This window comes from Pholcus phalangioides, unplaced genomic scaffold, assembly GCF_987345545.1.
Source record: "Pholcus phalangioides strain wild (caught in Gottingen) unplaced genomic scaffold, Ppha-v1.0 ptg000007l_1, whole genome shotgun sequence".
Classification (NCBI taxonomy): domain Eukaryota; kingdom Metazoa; phylum Arthropoda; class Arachnida; order Araneae; family Pholcidae; genus Pholcus; species Pholcus phalangioides.
In genome coordinates, this window is record NW_028301600.1 from 15609538 (window position 1) to 15629888 (window position 20351).

Genomic DNA, 20351 nt, shown 5'->3' on the forward strand with positions numbered 1-20351 from the left:
TACCTTTTACTCGCAAGTAAATCCTTATCGAAAGATTATGTCACTCTCCGCTTGTCCATACGAAGGTTTCAACAGCTGGCTGATGCAAAGATAGAGGTCCGACCGTCCATGTACTGTCCCGTTAAGCGCACACGAGCTCTAAAGAAAGACTGAAGTTGAATCTTCAGAAGGTCCGTGAACGATTCTATTGAAACAAGTCCAGAGAAACGATGTGGAAAAGTGGTGCAAGATTGCGACGCCTGCGCTGTTCGAAATGTCCTCCGAAACGCCCATCTTCAACGCTACAACGTTGGTGCGCCGTTCAAGAGAATCGCCCTGGACATCCTCGGACCGTTACCCAGAACCCACGATGGTCACAAATACATACTTGTGGTAATGAACTATTTTACCAAGTAGTCGGAAACGTATCCCGTTCCTGATCAAGAGCAGTGACGCTAGCTGAAGTTTTAGTGAAAAATTAGGTGTTTTGATTCGAGTGCTCATGCTGTTTCATCCCTGACCAGGGAAGAAATTTTACTTCAGCAGTTTTCGCCATGCTGGCGAAAACTGCTAGGAAAGGCTTCTAGGAAATTAAAAGATGCAAACTACGCCGCTTCATCCGGAATATGACGGGATGGTTGAGAGATTTAGCAGAACCATCTCACTTTTAAGGTTAGCAACACCGTAATGCTTAACGTTTTTTTTGGAGCTCTGTAAGTTGCATAATATTATTAATATTTATTGGCGTAGTTTTGAATAAATCACCTCTCGCTCTTCATGTCACAGAACCAACAAGATTGAGACTCAAAGTTACCGCTTTTCCTTTTGGCTTACCGAACTGCCGTTCACGAGAGCACCGTAGAAGTAGGGACCGAGAATAAATGATGCGGTAAATCCACACCATACCACACTCTTGGTGAATGCAACGGAACTTCTAAGATAGCGTGCGGATTTTCTGGTTCCCAAATTCAGCAGTTGTGAGTATCGACTGCACCATCCAAGTGAAAATGCGCTTTGCCTGTTCAGAAGGTATTCCAAGGCCATTTTGAATCGACCTCAACGCAAGCTAGAAACTGCCGTGAGAACCGGAGTCGAGCGTCATAATCATGTGGAAGCAACCGCTGCACTAGTGAAAGTTTGTACTGATAATATCGGAGGATATTCCGCATGATCTTATGGACAGTTGAACGTGGCCTATCCAATGCTTGTGCTACACGCCTAACATTAGTGCTACCACGAGAATTCGAAGCTCTGTCCTCTTCCACCTGAAGCGAAACCTCCTGAACTGCATCTATAGAAATGGGTTTTCATCCTCTTCCAGGACAAACAGTCAACGATCCTGTGGTTTCAAATCTCGTCATCATACTCAGAAGGTTTTTAACATTCATTGAACCTTTTCGAATCCTCTTCCAAGTCCGATATTTCCGTAGAGCAGTTACGGCGGAATTGCTGTTTTGGCAAAACAATTTGACCAAGAAAGCGTGATCTCGTAATCTCGTCATTATGAGCAGTAAACACATTGAGAAACAAGATCTCCACGAATGTTTCTAGGTTTTATAACAGCTGGTGCGTGACATCACATAAATTTACATGTTTAATACAGGTATTCAAAGTGAAACGTCCTGTGGTGGCGACATGTGCCACTAACCCCCCCCCCCCCTCCACCCTGAAACAGATTCCCATCACTTCATGAAGTCCTCCACAAAATTTCACATTTTTCTGATGACTGGTTTCGCCTGTAGTCTACTTTAAATAGCGTCTTTTAAATATGAACGCCCTGTATATACCAAACAAGACCGGGGGATTGAACGATAGGCTACTTTAATAGTTCGTCAGATCTGGGCAAATGCCCGAAATGGGCAAAAAAAATGTCGGGTAACAATGGTTCCTGGGCCTCAACAATCACTTTCGAAATGTTTACTTTCGTTACCGTGATTCTCAGACAATGCGTTTCGGACATGTATATGTCTTTACAATGGTTTGCCTCTTATTTTTAATGCTGCCAGTATTTAGTATAATAGTTTTTTCTTTATAATAGTTTGTCACTTTTTCAATCATCGAAGAAAACCCGGGCATTGCCGGGTATTATGGCTAGTATAATATAAATGAAAGAGAGTTTTCTTTATATATTATAACGTATTTATACGATATATAGTATATAATGTCTATATAATATACAGTATATAATATTATTGATGTTGCAACCGTGGTGGTCACGTGGTCATAGTGACAGACTCGGGACCAGGGTTCAAACCCCACAGTGGTGGTTGGATGAAATAGGTTTTTTATAGTTCCCAACTTCGAGGAGCGAATACAAGCTGATCTTCCCATTGAAAAGTCTCACCACAGATTGCAACAGGCCTAAAACGATACAATTATTCAATCACTGCACTTCACTTATAGTTAGCAAATTTAAAGGCATATGGCAGCACTACGCATATCAAGCATTACACAGAAACAAAATTCACGTTAGGTTCACAACACATACATGTACAGCTTCCAGCATGGCCCAGGTCTTCTTTAACCACCTGGCTAAAATCTCTTCATTGAGATAGAGCGGTGGACCATGATCTGGTTAGGAGGTGTAACCTATTATTTTTTATAATTTTCATCAGTCTTATATTATACATAGGAGGTGCTGCAAAAATTCACGCTAGAAAACTTCGGGTGACAGAAACGGATTATTTCATTTTATATTGATGCTTATGGAAAAAATTGTTTCGGTTTACGGACAATTCGACTTACGTACGGACTTCAGGAACGAACAAGTTCGTAAACTTAGGGTTGACCGAGTGTGTAGTCAGAGTGAGTGAGCTCTTCATCTTTTTTTCTCCTCGAATGGCACCATCTATCTTACAAAAGTGAAAGTATTTGCATATGGTCATTTTTGACGTTTTAAAAATGGACATAATGACTATTTTTATCACGACAATTTTGCAACATACTATGACTTACAACAGTGGTTCTCAAGTCCCAACCTTTTTTCACTCGTTGAGCCCTTTTTATTATATAATTTCTATGGCGGAGCCTCGATGGCTTAATTTTTAACTTCATCAAATTTACTGTTCCATTTCATTTTTTTCAAGTAGCCACGGATACCCTGGGAAGTGAACAGGGAGCATCCGTTGAGAACCACTGATCTGGCAAAAAATGACGTCAGGAGACAGCTTGAGCTGAAATCAAGGATTGAAATTATTTTTCCAATTTATAAATTACCCGTAACTATCATAACGTAATTCTAGAATTTGGAAATGGTACAGGAAATAACGAGATCTTAAAAAAAAAAGTAGTTGAAATCACCTGAAAATAGGAAATGTACCTGGAAATATGGGTCATCTGTAGGGTGACCATACGTCGCGTATTTCCCGGGACAGTCCCGGTATTTTCTATTTTTCTGGCCGACCCGACTTTTTGGCAAAAGTGTCCCGGTTTTCCCCGTTTTTAAGCGAAGCCTACTTGAATTTTTATTATTTATGAAGTCAAAGATTAAATTATTTTTCAACTCATAAATTATATTATGATAATTACAACTATAAATAAGAATATTAATTTCCCACATGTCTTGGTGAACGTTTTATCTCGTGGAATTCATTTTAATCCACTGAAATTTGCAGTAATCCTTCATTTCCTGCAATTTCAGCAATATTTGGCAACTTTGTTCAGTTTTAGCGACATTTTTGGTGATGTCCCGTATTTGGAATCCCAATATTAAATCCCAGTATTATTTCTCTTGAGGAAATATGGTCAGCCTAGTCATCTGGGACAGTCCCGGTTGTTTCTGTTTTTCTGGCTGTCTCGGCTTTTTTGTAAAAATGTGTCGGTTGTTCACGTATTTTCAACGAAGCCAACTTGACTTTCATTCTTCAAGTCAACGATTAAAATTATCTTCCCAACTCAGAAATTACATTACAATAATTACGACTACAAATAAGAATATTTATTTCACATATTTGTCATATATTTTAATTAATTTACTGCAATTCGAAGTTTTGAAGTGGTTCTTCATTTCACCCGATTGGCGACTTTTCTATGATTTTAGCATGAGTTGGCAACTTTCTTTACTTTTGGCATCATTTTTGGAAATAATTGGCAATGTCCTGTATTTTACCGCATTTAGAATCCCAATTTCTCTCGAGCAAATATGGTCAATTGAATCATGTGTGAGCATTTTGTCTCAATAAAATATGGTCATCCATCTTCAGATCACGCATATCTGCAGGAATAAAGCCGAAAGTTTGATAACAGCTTTGAAGAAATCCATTTCATTGCAAGTTGTGAAAAATATAATATGTTGTTGTAATTCACAGTTACTTAGACTAATCTTCTCTAACGTTAACCATGAATTAAAACTGATGTCAGTTAAGATGATATTCGAATGAAATTATTAATTGAATGCATATTTTGAGGAAATTAAAATATCAGTTCTTTTATTTTTCTTTGGGCTGCTTGAAAGAAGTTGAAGAATGAGCTCATCAGGTGTTGGAAATATGTTCGATTTGTACAGGTCTGTCATGATTTCAAATTGAATTTTCAAAGATGTCAAAAAAAAGAATAATTTTTGATCATAAATTTATGTAAATTCAGTTAAATTTTTTATTTCTAGTATAAATGAATCTAGAAATTCTCTAACTTTCTCTTAATCATGAATTTATTTTCCCCATTTTGTATGTGATACCCTAATATTTTTTTAAGATATGTTTTTCATTCATTCACCTTTTAAAAAAATTGCTGAAATCAATAAAATTCACTTATATAAAAAAAAACGACTGCAAGACTTTTCATCTTTAAGATAATTAGTTTAATAAGGGAAATATGGACTAAGCACCCTTATGGGTGCCAACACTTTGCTTGTCACAAGGCTTGAAACCTGACCTGTAACATATTTTTTTTTTTTGCCATGCTGTTTTGTTTATCCTCCATTGCAGAGAGCAGTTCTGGATATGTCATGAAATAATCCAATGGGTATTGGTTTTGCAATAATGCAAAGCGTATTCAATTCCACATCTGCTTCATATCCACGGAATTGAATGGAAGGTACACTGGTGCTACCCATTAAAAAACCATGAATATGAGAAATAAAATCCAACAGAGGTATAAATTCCTTAGGGTTTCACAGCTCTGGCTCAACGGAAGTAAATTCACACCTTAAAAACAATGAAAAAAATTGTGCTGTAATGAGACTTCAAGCAGAATACACAGCGGTACTAATTGTACAATGGAAACTAGTAACACGAGGTTCAACAATACAATAATGCTGAAAACTTTTCGTCCGATCGCTAACATATCTGCATGTAGATATCAGGGTTTAAGCTAGATAAAAAATTCCTTTCGCAAAAAAACGAAAGTGGCAGGAAAAGCTTTAGCAAAATGCTACAATGCTAATGTAATGATTGATGGTTGGATGTCTACTCGTTCCGTATCTCCTGTATGCATTTTTGCGAAAGTGGCTACCACTTCTTTCGCATTTTGCGAAAAATTTGACCATAACTTAAACCCTGGTAGATATGTAAATGAAATATAGAAGGATGCATATATGTCGTAAAATTGCTACAGCTATAATATTTGATGCAATTTTTATTTCGTCATGATCTCTTCACCCCTGAATATAAGTAATAAAAAATCAATCTATCCTTATGTTTTGTCGTGACTGTTCACACTGGCATGTTTTAATTGTGGATCCTCACCCTCACACGCAGCATCATAGTCCTGGTGTGATGAACCGCTTGTCACAACTAAGATCTAAATGAGTATCACAGAGCAATCCAACACAATAAGAGTCGAGATTGAACTCTAGGAAATTAATTTTAATTGACAGCATTTTAACATTTAAATTTTGACAAACTAATAGAAATTTAACATCACAGCAAGTTATTGAATTATGTAGTAATGTCCAGTTCTGGAGATCAGTATACCCTCGAGCCAGCAGATGATTATCCATTAGACGGTCAACCAATCCCTTGTGTCTTACAATCAGGTAAAGGTCGGACTGGACATCAGGATAGACAGATGATGGTAGAGTTAGCCCATGGTTGCAGGCTCCAAACTTCCCAGGTAGAGTCTACCAATAAATGTAGAAGTATGTGATTTGGGCTGATCAAACTGCAAATGTACCCAGACGATCTCATCGTCGCCTTATATGTGACCGACTGCTGACAGCAAAGAATCACTGATCACATCTCATCAGCATATCTTCCATAGCTCTTCTGTCACCTAAACACCATTTTGTTTAACGTAAGCAACAATGTAGAGGCGGCGTCTCTTGTCGACAATACAGCTTTCGTTTGAGAACCTTCGATCAGCCTCAGATGATGTGATGTGGAATAACAGGTTAATTTATTAATCAACAAAAAATAATCAAATTTATAAATATAAAAGCATTTTTTTTAATGGGGTGATCCCTTGTTATTCGCTGTGGCTTACCATCACTCCGAGACATTTACTATTGGCATTGAATTACGAAAACCTGTTTGAGCAAGCAAGCACAGAGAAAATAATTGTTACCAATTTGCCATATTTGACGACTTTCTGAAGGGTATCTAAACTCCATGCCATCCAATAAATCAACAATAAAAAAGGGATTTTATGTTTCAGACATGGCAAAAGTTTAATGTGAGAGGAAACACAGTATATTTTTTTCAGGGGGGGGGGGAAATATATATATTTTTTTATATTGCAAAAAACAATAATCTTGGGTCAGTGTAATCCCCAGTGCATGCAAAAATCACAAGAGAAATGGCCCATTATTGAAAGATGATCTGAAATGCGTAAATTGAGAACTCAGTTTTTGGCTGTAGATTCATTTTAAAAATTTGGCCTTAATTTAAAAAAATAAGTTATTAAATTTATATGAGAAAATAAAATTAGGATGGCATACAAATTTCAGAAAAATATTGATTTATCAAATGGATGCTAAAAAATTGAGGCACCAGCATATCAAAAATGTTTGAATGTTTGTAGGCATGGTTCCCTCAATTATTTTTTATGGCAATAAAACTTTATCACTTAACATTTAAATGGCTGAGTCAACATCAGCGATTCTTCCATAGAAGGATTTTTTAATGATCAACGTATCACTGTGTGGCAGGGTCAGCTAATATGTGGGTTTTGTCAGGGTTTCTTCAACGTTTTTTTGCATTTGTTTTTTTGGGGTTTTCATATTGAAGCGTGAAAAAAGAAAGTTACATATGCCATAGCCTACATCAATGTAACAGATGGCATGCGATTTATGGTAATTATTCTGTAATTATTATATCAGTGCTAACTCATAACAGAAAATTCTTTGTTGGATGCCAAGATCATTTTGCATTTCATCATGACAAGGGCAGGGCCCGATTTACTCATGAGCAAGTATGACATTTGTCTATGGCCTCCTGATTTTGGGGGCTCTAAAATTCAAATAATATCTATCAAAGCTATATTCACTGACAAACATCGTTGTGATTAGTGTTAGAGGTGTTAGAGCTTGGCGGTTGAGTAACGCTGATCTAAAGAGTCTGAAAGCATGTGGATGACCAAAAGAGTTACCTATAGAGTGTGAATGACCGAAAGAGGGATCTTGAGCATGTGTAAATGTACGAATGATCAAAAGAGTGATCTTGAGCATGTGTAAATGTACGAATGATCAAAAGAGTGATCTTGAGCATGTATAAATGTACAAATGATCAAAAGAGTGATCTTGAGCATGTGTAAATGTACAAATGATCAAAAGAGTGATCTTGAGCATGTGTAAATGTACAAATGATCAAAAGAGTGATCTTGAGCATGTGTAAATGTACAAATGATCAAAAGAGTGATCTTGAGCATGTGTAAATGTACAAATGATCAAAAGAGTGATCTTGAGCATGTGTAAATGTACAAATGATCAAAAGAGTAACCTAGAGAGTGTGAAAGCATGTAAAAAAAAAATAACAGAGCATGTGTAAATAATCAAAAGTGTGACTCATAATGTAAGGAACCATGTCAGTGATCAACCAAAAGAATGATCTAGAACTTGTGTAAGTATGTGACTGACCAAAACAGTGTGCAAGTATGTAAATGACTAAAAGAGTGACTTAGAGACACAGTTATATTTGCAGGAGTGGATTATCGAACAGGGTGGCGAATTCAAGGGAAGGTCAAGGAAATCAGACTAGAAGGGGAAAAGGGTGGCAAAATTTGTGCAGCCCCAGGCGGCAAAACCATAAATGTGCCTCTGGGAAAAATCTGGACATATTTTTAAAAGTAGGGTCACGACAGAAAAATTACTGAAATATCCTTTTAAAATGCAGATCATGCCGTCATCATAGTAAGAAGGCCTTTCAACTCGTGCACTTGGCATTGTATGGTGAAACAAAATATAATTTTAAAAATATTAAAATGGTGTCTAAAAAGTATGAAACGTCAAAAAAGATTACTGTGGTACTTACAAAAAAAAAAAAATTTCGGTGGGATTTACAAAAGTGAAATCCTATCAAAAACATTTCATGTAAAAAATGAAGCCAAGTCTTGAAATTCTTTATCTGTAAAAAGTTGTATCTGATGTAGAGCCAAGTCAAATGCTGTTAATAACAATTACTGTGACACTTTGATTCACAAATCGTTCCAAGGCTCTACACCTAGGGTTGAAGAACATTTTGGGACTTGACAGTTACGCAGCATGAGAATGTGTCGACCGTGGTCAAGTTCTGTTATTCATGCCATTAATCAAATTCCATTAAATACTGTTTATATGTAAGGATATCTGTATTTACAGCATTGACTTAATTTTCATAACATGGTAAGTTGTTATATGTGCTGCATTATTGCTAAGTCCCAAAATGTTCTTCAGCTAAAGGTGTAGAGCCCTGGAGTGATTTGCAGGGTTGTATTGGTTTTAACCAGGGGTGGTTTAAACCAGGGTTGGGCATTTTGCCTTTTTGCCAGGACAGTAGCAAAAACTGTTAAAAACAAGGGTAGAAACAGAAAAAATAATTTTATGACAAAAAAACATTTGACTCATTGTGTTAATAAAATGTATTATACATAACTTGAGACTGCAAATCATTCCAACAATCAACTTTATAATCTGGTGGAAAATGCATTTACTAATAAATAGAGATACAGTCGATGCTCATTATAAGGACCCTACGTTATTATTATATGATTTATTGTTATATCAAGCATCTCTCTCCTTGCAGTGAGGTTTCACTTTATAGTAATAACCTGACTTACACTACCCTGATTTGCACGATTTTGGAGTTATGCGATTTTTCTGTGAAAAATACACATTTCTGAAATTCGAGCATAATCACTGGATTATTGCTGAGATAGTAAAAATCATTAAGTGATAATCAAGAAAAAAAATTTATTCCATCAAGAACATTATATTTAATGAAATTACACCAATTTTTGAGATGTTATGGTATGTAGGCTAAAGATGAAAACTTTGCTGAGATTTTGGAATGGAATCTCAAGGCTTGTTTGGTATCTATTATTTTTTAAAGAGAAGGTCACAATTTTATACCTGAAGTCCAATGCTAAGTTTAAGAAATAATTTGTTTAATGTATTGCTCTCTGATGACAATGCACCTGGTCTGAAACTTTCAATCAACTTCAATTCATGACTGAAATTTGTTTCCGTGCCTCCAAACATGAGCAGCTCATTTCTTCCGATTGGTCGCGATGTTATCAAAACATTCAAAGCGCTTAACACATAATTTTCATTTGCACAAGATTTCATAGTGAAAATTCAGATTTCAATAGTCTTTTTTACTGGACAGGATTGCAGTCACAACACAAGTTAAATTTATGAAGCTCCGGTGGAAGAGTACCATAGCATTATAGTTATAGTAAGAAAGAAAAAGACTGATGTTCTTTTTAAAATTCACAATTAACTAATATCTGTATTTCTATGGAAAACTGTACCCTGATTTACTTGGTTGTCACTGGTCTCACCCATCTCATGGAAGTGTCCCACCTATCTGAACTTCAGGGTATTACTGTACTCATAGGCGTACGCAGGATTTTCTCGGGGTGGGGGTTCAAATTTTTTCCCTTCTGAGGGAGTTTTTAACATTTTTCCTGTAAAATAACACTATTATCTTGGCTGTACCCCTTCCCTTTGCGTACACCAATGACTGTACTTTGTCTGTTTTAAAAAGAATTGGTTTACTTTAGACAAAACTTGTTACTTTCATTGCAAACACAATTGTGTGAATGGTAGGGGTATGAGACGTATTGAACACTTTTGTAAAACATAATTTATGCTCATTTTTTGATTGATAAGAATTAATAAGCATATATATATACATCATGCTAATATAGGTCTTGAACCAAAGTTTGTGTTTCAAACAATTATTTTCTGAAATGATGCTAGAAAAAAAAAATGTATGAAGTATCAATTTTTGATGCTTGGAAAAAACCCATTATTGTCCAGACATTTTTTATTGCAGTTTTTTCCAGCAATGGCAAAATCTCATCAACTTAAAAATTTATTAATTCTTATACTAAAGTTAGTTTTTAACACAATCTTATTTGCATTTATAAAAATAATCAAATGCATAATAATGTCTCATGTGCATAAATGGAGGAATAAATTTTTGCCACATGGCAAAAACCAATTTTTTGCCAGGACAGTTTTTACCACCTATGGCAAAAATTCGTCAACCATGGTTAAAACCAGTTTAAACCAGCCTAGTTGATACTAGTTTCAGCCAGTTTTGGCCACTTCAAGTGGTCAAAACTCAAACCTCATCAAATTTTTTTCCATTAATTCTTAAAAGTAGTTACCTGATACTGCCTTAATAACTCAATTAAATTAATGACTGAAGAAATGAAGTATGCATATTTAAATGTATATTAATTATATTTGAGTATATATATTTACTGTCGACTGAATAAAATTGGACTGAAGCCTTCCTTATATAAACAAAATCTTAAAGAATTATTGATACAAATCAGGGTTGGTAAGGCAATTTTAGTAAAAATCAAAATATATACACTTGTTTTTACTATATTGTCCAAACCCTCGTATCCTAAGCTGTCAAAAACATATCATTTGTGTTTAGACTTTGATTCCGGATTTGTTTTCTTACAATTTAACCTTTTAAGCAGCATTGACTACTAAATATCTCGCCTGTTTGAGTGTCTTTTATTTTAGCATGCATTGACAAACCCAGATATTTTGTAAAATTGATTTCTCTAAGAAACACTCATCCTAAAACTAATATCTTTGCATCTGCTGAAAATTGGAAGAAAGCCTACTTACTCCATTAAATAAGATATAGAATTTTTCTTGGGGGCGGGGTAAGGATTTCTGCTGTGCGGCAGGGTTAAATTCAATTTTATTAAAATTCATAAAAGTATGTGTGATGATATCAAAGTATTTTTACTTAATTCTTGAAAAATTAAGTGATTTAAATAGGCTAGTTGTAGAACCTGCTGTCAGAGCCACAACTAGAAACAAAAATTTACTGTCACCTGGGGTCTAGTCTATTAAGGTGTCTCCCTCTTGTAATTTTGAATAGGAAACAAAACTCAGTGCCCCTTTTCTCTCTACCAGTTGTGGCCCTGCTTGCTGAGGGAAGAGGGTAGTACGACACTGTGGCAAGTCTAAGAGAAACTACTCGTTGAAAAATTGATAATGAAAACATTTATTGCTGTTTCTTTGTTTCTTCCAACCATTTTAAGTCCTTTTTAGTAGTAAACCACTCAAAATAGTCATACTTGTATCAACCAGGATAGTCAAAACAGCTTTTCTGCATGGTTCAAACCGCACCTGGTGAAAGTGAATGCAACCCTGTTTTAAAAAAAAAACATTCTGATGCTTGTTAAAAGTAAAAACCAATCTTAATTTGAAATTTAACATGAAAGAAAACAGTTGAAACTATTACTACATCAGTTTAAGATGATTATAATAGTTTCAATCCCCCCCCCCTCCAGTTTTGACCACTTTTAGCCAGTTAAAACCAGCCGCTAGTCAGCAACCTGGTTAAACCAATTGTAGCTGGCTAAAATTACAACCCTGGTGATTTGTGAATCAAAGTGTCACAGTTAACAACAGCATTTGACTTGGACATTTTTACAGGTAAAGAATCTCTATATTTGTCTTCATTTTTTACATGAAATGTTTTTGATGGGATATATACGTATTAGAGTGGTGGGTACTCGGGCCATGGGCTCAAGTTTATGCCTATTGTCCTGAATATAGGTAATCCACTATTTTGTTAATAAAATTATTTAATTACCTGTATATCTATGCCGTAGGAAAATAGTGTTCTATCAATGTAGCATTTATGTGAATCATTTGTGCAGTTAGCCTGATATTTTTCAACATTGAAAATCATAATTTAACTTTAGCAGTTGCACTACCAATTATGAAAATTCACACTTTTCTTATTATTAGTATATTCTAATTATATAAGTATATACTTGTATATAAGTATATACAATATCTATGTGGATATTGTATTATATATCATTATAGTATCGGTTTGGTTTGAACCTGGCCTTAGGTGCATCACTGGCATGATACAGTCTACGCTCGTTTTCACGAACCCGTACAGGTTTATGATTAGCTTGTAAAATGGAAGTCCATAAATGGGAGAGACTGAAAAAAAAATACAGGAAATAAAAAATGAGTTAGTCATTCACCTTTATTGAAAAATAAAAAAAATCACTTATTTTTGTTTGCTTCAATGCAACATTTTGGTAAATATAAGATACGATGGAATTGATGTGGGACAGTGTTTCTCAAATTGGGCAATATCACACCCTAGGGTGCGATGGAATGGTCCGGGGGGGGGGCGGTAGCAGCTCTAGATTTAGTATAAGGATCCTATGGATAAATTTCATTTGGGGGTGATGGAACAAAAAGTTTGAGAAACTATGATGTAGGATAACATTTCACTTGAATCTCACTTTTCTGAAGTGGGCCTATTTTCAAGATGGTGGAATGCTGCTGGAACTATTTGCTGTAGAAACAATTTTTTGCTGATCTTTGGTTAGAGGGCTCAATGTAATTTGTTGAATCCCATACGTTTTGGCAATTTCTGTCTTTGTAAGAGTTCACACATTTATTTATTTCTCAAAATAATTTTTTTTCATCCACTGTCAAGCACAATCATTTCCGTTCTGTTCACATTGCGAAAAGAAAAGTAAACGAACAGCAATTGGCTGGAATAGAGTTTGATTAACTCTCAACTTAAAAATGGCCTACCAATAACCTAATGTTTCATACCATTTCTGAAACCACCAGTTTATCCCATCATAATGCACAAAGAGTAGGTATATTACGTTTTCAATGCATCTTCAGTTCACAATCATCCCTGCCAACAATTGAACCCTTCTTCCACGTGTAACAACACACTGGTATGTTAGTGATTGACTCTTAAGATGCGTAGAACATCCAAATTGAAGTTTACTTCTAATTACAACAAACTCTGAGGCAACTGGAAGAATGAAATGACCCCCCCCCCCCAAAAAAAAAAAAAGTGGAAGAAAAACGAAGTTTGTAAAATATAGAGTTGATAGAAATGAGAGTTTGTAAAATGGAACAGATTTTAACATTAGCTATTTGGGACAGAGAACCAGTTCATAAAAAAAGACATGTTCATATATTAGAGGTTCACAATATCGAGCGTTGTCTGTATGTTGCAATCTTATCACCGTTTCTTTCCCTCTTTCGTCAGCAGACAAAGAGAATCAGAGGGAAAAAAGATATTTATTTTTGAACACCAATTTTTTTGGCCCATTTTAAAAATGTGACAAATGATAACTTTCTGCAGAGTTTTAAATTCCAGTTAGATGAGATTGAACTTAGATCTCAGTCCCTCTCTCGTGTGATGTGTTAAAATATAATGGGGGAAAATATAATCTAAATAGCATTGAATACATAGATTTAATTTTGTATTTCTCTTAACACGAGACACTGACAATGCAATAACCCAATTAGAAAGCATAGGCCTACTGTTTGAGAGTTCGTGCAGTTTTAAGGTATAATTTTTGGTGGATTTTTTTCAAGGGATTTTTCAGGTTTCTGGACCAACATTAGACCAACCCTGCCGCGAGAAGAAAAAAGTTCAGTTGGGTACATTCGCACACACACACTGGTCCTGAGGAACTCTATATTGTTTTTCCTTGGTGGTCTGATTGTTTGATCAGTTGTCTTGTATCAATGGACCACTAATGATTTCAAACGCTGGTAACTAATTTCAGTTTTTCTGAAATAACTATCTTTCTAAATTTTACAGAAAAATGACTCGTTTATCTTTTTTTTTTAAATAATGGTCAATCTGTGTTTTGTTATCTAGATCAAGGCTTGACAAATAAATAAAAATAAGGTGCCACACAGCCAAAATTCTTGAGAATTAGCTCTTTGCTAAAGAAAAACTGTTCTAAATTATTTGTATTTTATTTTTGGACTTTCTAGAACTTGATATTTTCTTTTTCCATGTTAAAAAGTGCACTGTCATCAAATCAACATTTCATGTCATCTTTAGACTCTATACCCGCATTTAGAACATTCTAGATGCTTGTACAGATTTTCTGGTCGCCACCTGGCAATTGTCAAGCCCTGATCTTGATTTTTCAAAAGAACAGATTTTTTGGTACTGACGTTATGATTCATGTCTTACAGGTTTCGCAATCAGCAAGACTCCCATAAATTACTTTTATACTTTCCGTTTGGATTTTTATTTCTACTACTCAGGCTTGTGGTTGCTTCTCTTGTACTACCTTTTTTGATCTTTCTTCCAATGACATCAGAACAAAGGAGGTAATGTATATACTTTATTATGTACTTGAAATTAATTTAGTGAAGTCTTTTTGTGATTTGTGAGAAAATGTGAACATTAAGTTATAATCTTATAGACATAGGTGAAAATTCAAAAATGTTTTTTCTGTGTGTTTAGCTACTTAGCAGATGTGTTGTTTAGCTTTCTTTCTTGACAGCGCAAACATATGTAATACTGGTACATAATAATTCACTACTACTCTATCCCTAAGAAGTTGGTTGCCTTGCAGTTGTTAATATGGAAAAAGCACCAGAACCTGGAAAGCTTAATTCACAGCATTAGAATTGAAAAATAAATCACTGGTCCCACGTACCAGTGAATACGAGAACCTACTGACCCACAGACATCATGACTAGTCTGCTAAATGGAATGCATACTTAATAATTTTTCTAAATATATCACCATTTAGGAGAATGATATACCATTTATAGAAAATATACCATATTAGAAGGTGCAAAAGGCCATCAAAACAATTAGAACTGCAGTAAAACCTGATTAACCATTTCATGTACAAGCTTTTGGCAAGAAATTCGGATTATCTCTATTTAATGAATCAGCGATAAATCTGGCAACTTTGTCCTAACCTAACTGCATGTTAGAAGAAGGGAGAAAGGAAAAAGAATAATAGATAAGGTAGATAAGAGGTTTTCTTTGAGTCATATTTTCATCTTCACCCTATGTGTAGTATAGTAGAAAGATACATTATATGTGTGAAAAAAATCTAACAAAGGAGGGAAAGAAAAAGCAACTTCCATAGATAGGGTTACTATAAAGTTTTGTGATAGTGAAAAGAGAGCAAAGAAAACACAGGACTTGTTTAAATTTATTCCACTGGTGTTTGTGCATTACGGAATGTGCCCGTGATCATAAAGAGGTTAAACCACCACTGTTGATTCTGTTGCTTTTAATTGACTTGACTTACGTCCATTGTATCAACCTAAGACTTTAGGACAAGAAAAATAGCACAATAAAAAAACCACTAAGTTTTGGTTGAAGATGGGAGGTGCGAATATTCTCCTTGATGTTAAAATTAGAGAATAATTGAGAATATTCATTTTTTTTATGAATAATAAAATTTTTTTACTAATTTTGTTTATATTATGAGTATTCTTGAGAAGGATTACTATTATGAATTAAACAGTAGTCCTTCCAGAGAATAGTCTAGAACAGCGGAGCTCTTGGGGTTCCGCGGCCGCTCTAGGGAAATAAAAAAACCAGTAAATTCCAAAAAAATAATTATGAATATTTTTAAATAATAAAAATAAATCAGTAACTTTGATGAATAAATAAAAAATAAAATTTTTCAGAAACCAGAACATGGTTTCCCAAACTTTTCATTCCATCGCCCCCTTCTCCTTCTTCTGAAATTTTTTTCCTCTCATTGCTCTCCAACTCAAGTGAACCCATAGGTGAACCCATCCTATGTTAAATCCATGGCTTCTATCGCCCCCTCCTCGGACCACTCCATTGTCCACTTTGGGAAACACTGGTCTAGAATATTCTCAACGATAGAGCTAGTGTTTTTGCCGGGACAGTAGTGAAAACTGCTAAAAACCAGGGCAAAAACGGTTTTATAAAAAAAAGAATTGACTGTGTTATATGTAGCTGAGACTTAAAATCATTACAACAATCAATTTATAATGTAATTTGAACGAATCTTGTGGAAAACACCTTTAAAAATGAATATAGATACAGTCAATGCTTATTATAATGACCCCACATTACAACGATCATTCTATTACAATGGCCTGTTGTAAAAGTCCCTTGATGTTTTCATATAACGACCTATGTTTTTCCTTTCGCTAGGGCTACAATGACCACCTGTAGTATGGGACGATTGGGATGGTTATAAAAATATACCATCCTTTTGCATCAATGTTTTTTAAATGGTACTAAACATAAATGAGGGAATTATTGATTTATTTTATGTTTGCAAAAACCTATTTTTGTCAAGACGTTTTTTACTCTAGTTTTTTTTCCAGCTATAGCAAAAACTTACCAACCCTAAAAATTATTGATTACTAAACCAAAATTTGAGTCCAAAACTTTGCATAATATACAGAAAAATAAATGCATGACAATGCCTTGCATGCATAGATGTTGAAAGAATCTATTTTTGCTCTGGGACAGCTTTACACCATGGTTTTTCCACCTGTAGCGAAAACTTGCCAACCCTGATACAGTGAAATCTGGATGTAATGACACTCTGTGGATCAAGAAAAAAATATTGTTATAGAGTGATTTATTGTTATATTGAGTATCATTGTAGTGAGGTTTCACTGAACTTGATTGTCTATTTTAGAAAGAATTGGTTTACTTTGGACAAAATTTGCTACTTTCATTGCAAACACAATTGTGTGAACGGTTCAATAGGCTATTAGGTGTAAAAAATAATAATATATACTCATTCTTTGATTGATAAAATTGATAAGCATATATATCATGTTAATATAATTATTAAACCAGAGTTTTAAGTTTCAAACAATTTTTTTTGTATTGTTTTTTATGCTAGATTATTGTTATGCTAGATATAAATAAATGGAAGTATCAATTTTTGATGCTTGGCAAAAACCCATTATTGTCAGAACATTTGTGCTGCAGTTTTTTTCAGCAATGGCGAAAACTCACCAACTCAAATATTTATTAATTCTTAATACTAAAGTTTGTGTTCAAAACGATCTTATTTGCATTTAGAATAATAGAAAATAATCAATGCACAACAATGCTTCATATGCATAAATAGAGAGGGGGGATCAATTTTTGCCGGTTTTTACTTCCTACGGCAAAAACTCGCCAACCCTGCTTGATGAGAATATTCTCCTGAAGATTATTTTCCAGAATTTGACATCCCTAGTTGTAGTGTATTAGAATGTTAGTTTTTTAGAGTGAGAAAAGATTTGATGCATCAAAAAATATATAAATTGGTAGATATTTACAATATATATGAGATATTCACCACCATATATACAGGGTGATTACTTAATGCCCTGTGACGCATTTTACTGGTGTCACGTTGATCCTAGATGCTTACTTCCAATTAGAAAAATTATCCAAATAACGTGTAGAACTCAGATACATTATTCATGTTGCAAAGGGTTGTATAATTATTAAAATTTAAAAATTAACTTTTTATACGGTCACCCTGTCCTGAAAAACCGAGTTAGAAAATTGTTGCCCTGTCTCTTCTGAGGCCAAAAAAAAACGTGTTTCGAAGTGAAGTATTTTCAGATTGATTTTTTAATTCAAGTATAAGAATTTAGGAAAGAACAGCTTAAACTAATTAGCAATGCTGCTTTTCCTAATTTATGCTGTTCTTTTCCAACTTTCCTCCAATTTTTCAGTTCAAATATCTGTGCAAATATTGCACTTAAAAATGTAGAATTTTTTTTTTTGTTGGCCTTGGGAGACATTGTGCAAAAACTTTTTAATTGAGTTTTTGAGGACAAAGTATCAATGTAAAAAGTACATTTTTTATTCTAATGAAACTTCAGTGGAACTTTGGTTAATGAGCTTAATTTGTTCTGTGAACGCGCTCATTACCTGAATCACTTGTATAGTGAATCAAACTTTCGCAAAGGAAATAATGGAAACTTTTATATATAGTTTGTTCTGTTTCACAATTATTCATCCACATAAACATGACTAATAAAAACAGCATTCAATCAATAATAGAACACAATAATATAATTAATATGATAATGCCATAAAGTAAACATACAATACTATAATTTTTACAAATTGACCTAACTTACTCTAAACTACAAGAGAGGACGACTATCCTTTAGGATGATCCACAGACTCACTGTTGTCCAGAGATGCTGCTGTACTCTAATTTACCTGGGTCCCGGGATCCAGGTCCTTTTTGAATGAAAGTGGGTCCCCAGTGTAATGCACTGGTATCTCTATGAATTTTCTTCCAGCATGCCCCAGTTCTTTGATCACCTGCTTATATTTCTTCGTTGAGACTGAGTGGTGGGTCATGTTCTGGATAGGAGAAGAAGAAGGTATCTGTGAATCAAACATAATTCATTTCTAAAAACTTGTTCTATCCAAGGTTCATTTACTTTCATTGTCTACTAGTAGGAAAAGCTTGCAAAGAAGCTCATTATCACTGAGAATTTAACGTAAGGAATTCCGCACATGTAATAAATCTAAAACAAATATATTAGTTGATCCCGCTTATAACGTTTATCCCATTTAGAACTTTTTTCCACTTAGTACAACTTATTTTCGTGGTCCTAACAATAAGTAATTCTTATTAAGATTTCCCGTTTAAAGTGTTTTCATATTTACAACATATTTTATGACAGTTTTTTGAAAAACGTTACTAGCAGAATCCACTTTAATTAACAGTTGGAGGCATATATTTACTAATAAATAAATCTATAAATTCCCTTCTGATTGACTTTCCATTTTGTTAAAAAAATCTTAGCTCTTTCAATATCTTCTGATCAAATTTAAAACAAATTAGATTCTCTCTCTGCTTTCTGACATTTATCTTCTGATTCCCTATTCATACTTTGGTTTTCCTGGTAAAATGATTTTATTTTCCCTCCCTGATGGTCTACCACTCTGATCTGTCTCCATTTAACTGCCACATATTTTCACACCTGAATATGGGAGCTATGTCAGATTTGTGTTGGAGAAACTTGACAGTGTGTTTATGTGTGTGTGCCCAGCATTTGGCATGTTTTGTGTTCAGTAGGTGGTGCCATCTATCAAGCACCGCAACTAGATACTTTCTGAAACGGGGCAAGCACACATTTTGGCACACCCATGTAATGTAGAGGAAGCAGTTATAAAGAGGAAATTTTATGCCCCCTCTAGTCCAGAGCTTGGGACACTAGACCCGCCTGCCTTTCCCCCCACCCCAGTTGCAGCCCTACATCTATCCTCCAGACTGGTAATGTATGCATTTGAAGTTCAATGTGTACATGTGTTGTAGGTCTGTGTGATCGCCGTGGCAACCAGAAGTTTTTTTCTCCGAAGGAATAGCCAACTCACAAAATTTTAAAACCTTGGAAAATCGCATTTGTAGCCAATTACCATTGTACAATCGCGGGTTCCAAACCCGGATTTTCACCAAAAGCAAAATTTTTGTGGGGGGGGGGGTCTCTTCCCTCCCCCCCCCCCCCCCCAAGATCAAAAATTTAAAATATTTTTGTAGAGAATTAAAATATTGGAATAAAATAATTTTTTATACTATCTATTAATTTAAAATTGTTTTCGAGTGTTAGTGACCCAAACTTTCTGTGAAGAATTAGATCCTTGTGCCCCTCCAAAAGCCAATTCTGTGTACAGACCAGGATTTAAGCTACGGTCGCATTTTTCACAAAATGCAAAAGAAAATCTTAGAATGCGAAAAAAGTAAAAGCTACTTTCGCAATAATGCGTACAGGAGGTAGGAAACGAGTAGACACATCCAACCATCAATCATTAGCATTGTAGCATTTTGCAAAAGCTTTCCCCCCCCCCCTTTTCGCTTTTTTGCTAAAGGAATTTTTTATCTAGCTTAAACCCTGGTACACACCCATGATTTTCGCGATGCAAAAATTGTGACTACCACATAGCAGCTGGATGACAGTACTGCGGATATTCACGGTCAAGTTTTTACAGGTTCGT

At 34.8% G+C, this 20351-nt stretch overlaps 1 protein-coding gene across 1 annotated transcript in view; it reads left to right on the top strand.

Annotated features, from left to right (window-relative positions):
- Nucleotides 1–4244: 4244 nt before the first annotated feature.
- Nucleotides 4245–20351, top strand: part of LOC149084966 (lipid droplet-regulating VLDL assembly factor AUP1-like) — a 47763-nt gene continuing 31656 nt past the window's right edge. The window contains exons 1-2 of the mRNA XM_089232711.1: nt 4245–4483; nt 14573–14710. Of these exons, the coding sequence (XP_089088837.1) occupies nt 4443–4483; nt 14573–14710 (179 nt within the window). The 5' untranslated portion in view covers nt 4245–4442. The remainder of the gene's footprint in view (nt 4484–14572; nt 14711–20351) is intronic.